General features: G+C 55.5%; 1 protein-coding gene across 1 annotated transcript in view; it reads right to left on the minus strand.

Moving 5' to 3' along the window:
* RASGRF1 (Ras protein specific guanine nucleotide releasing factor 1) overlaps nt 1-1834 on the minus strand; it is a 78780-nt gene that overhangs the window by 12283 nt on the left and 64663 nt on the right. The window contains 2 exon segments of the mRNA XM_015558976.1: nt 1125-1185; nt 1371-1483. Coding sequence (XP_015414462.1) covers nt 1125-1185; nt 1371-1483 — 174 coding nt within the window.

Genomic DNA, 1834 nt, shown 5'->3' on the forward strand with positions numbered 1-1834 from the left:
CTTCCTAACTCTACAATTCAAATATTGACCATGCAAAATATTCATATTTTTTGTCCGTTGTTTCCCTCTATCATCTCCCTAGCCTTTCTCCTAGGTTAAGATAAATATAACACACACAGTAACACTTCAGGAACTCCAGAAATCATTGTTTCAGGTAAAACACACTGAAATGTGATATAAAGTTAATCTACATGCTGTTTAATGTGGAATGCAATTATACTCTTTCAAATTGGTAAGCACGTATATGCACAAACTCACACAATATGCATATAAATATAAAAACATTTCAATGGCCTTAAGTAGTGTAACCTAAAACCTGTTTTAAATTAAATATTTCATATTTTCTAATGAAAAAAACTAACAAAGTAACAAAGTTGTTTGACTTACTGTAAAATTCTCACACAATTTTTTAAAAATATAGGATATCTTTATTAACTTCAGAGAAGGAGGGAGAGGGAGAGAGAAACATCAGCGATGAGAGAGAATCATGGACCGGCTGCCTCCTGCACACCCCCCACTGGGGATGAAGCCTGCAACCCAGGCCTGTGCCCTGACCGGAATTGAACCCAGGACCCTTCAGTCCGCAGGCCGACGCTCTATCCACTGAGCGACACCGGCCAGGGCTCCCTCTGCTCCCTTTGCTGGGGCCTAGGAAAGAGGGTGAGCCTGGGAGCAGAGGCGGGGGGCGGGGTGGGGGTACAGCCTCCCTCCCCCTTTGCAGGGCTTGGGGGAGCCCTCACAGCAAGAAGGCGCCCTGAGGCCACCGGGCCCCCTGCAAACAGGACATGCCGCACACGGGCTCCCAGGGCCCGGCAGCTCAGGGGCACTTGGTCCAGAAGAGTCTCAGGCTGTTGCCCTTGAGGGGTGCACAGTCCAGCGGGACCCCATCGGGGGGCAGGGGCCCAGGCCGGCCGCTCCCTGCAGGGAGGTGCAGGGCGACCCCTTCTCCCAGGGTCAGTCTGCGAGGAGCCGTGTCTGTGCCACCCCCTTCCGGCCCCAGGGGTGAGGGTGGGTTCCAGAGGAGCCCCCGAGCTGCCCGGGGGATGGGCAGATCTGGGCAGGGTGGCTGTGCTTGCTCAGGGGACCTGGGGGGCAGCGGGCGGGGGCAGGCAGGCCCGGCTTACCAGCTGCGTGACCTCCTCCAGCGTGATCTGGTTGTCCCCGGGGTCCTCCTGCGTCAGAGTCCTGGGGGCCAGACGCGGAGATGAGCTGTCTGCACCCACCTGGCCTCGGGGCAGCCCCTGCACAGACGCCCTGCAGGCTCTCCTGCCTGGCTGCTCCAGGGCTGACCGCCCCCGGCTGCTGGCCACCCCTGTGGGTCAGGGGCCGGCACCCCAGCCCAGCCCAGCTCGTCCAGCCCCAGGCCCCACCGCACGATGTTGGCGGCCGCCTTCCGCTCCTGGGTCAGCAGCTCCGGGTTGCGCGTCACCTCCTCCAGGAAGCCAACCACCTTGTTCTTGAGCTCCTTGTTGGTCTCAAAGTCCTGCGGGAGAGGCGCCCGCTGATGTCCTGGCTTTAGGTTCACACTACAAAGTTAATATTGTTATATCATCGCCCTTGACAGGGGATTGTCAAGGGCGGGGGAAAAAAGGAGACATATGTAATACTCTTTGTAATACTTTAAGCACTAAAACAATTTTTAAAAAGACACTTAAAATTGTATCTTTTTGGGAAAAAAAGTCTTACTGGTCCTACAGATGCATATTGCACCAAGAAATTATGAACCCTGGGAGGTGCAGACCCTCCTTGCACCCGAGACAGGAGCCCAGCAGCCCTGCTTCCCATGTCCCAGAGGCTGGGGTGCGCCTGCCCCTGAGTGTCCCTGGGCCCCTCC

Source organism: Myotis davidii, unplaced genomic scaffold, assembly GCF_000327345.1.
Source record: "Myotis davidii unplaced genomic scaffold, ASM32734v1 scaffold1914, whole genome shotgun sequence".
In the NCBI taxonomy this organism is placed as follows: Eukaryota; Metazoa; Chordata; class Mammalia; order Chiroptera; family Vespertilionidae; genus Myotis; species Myotis davidii.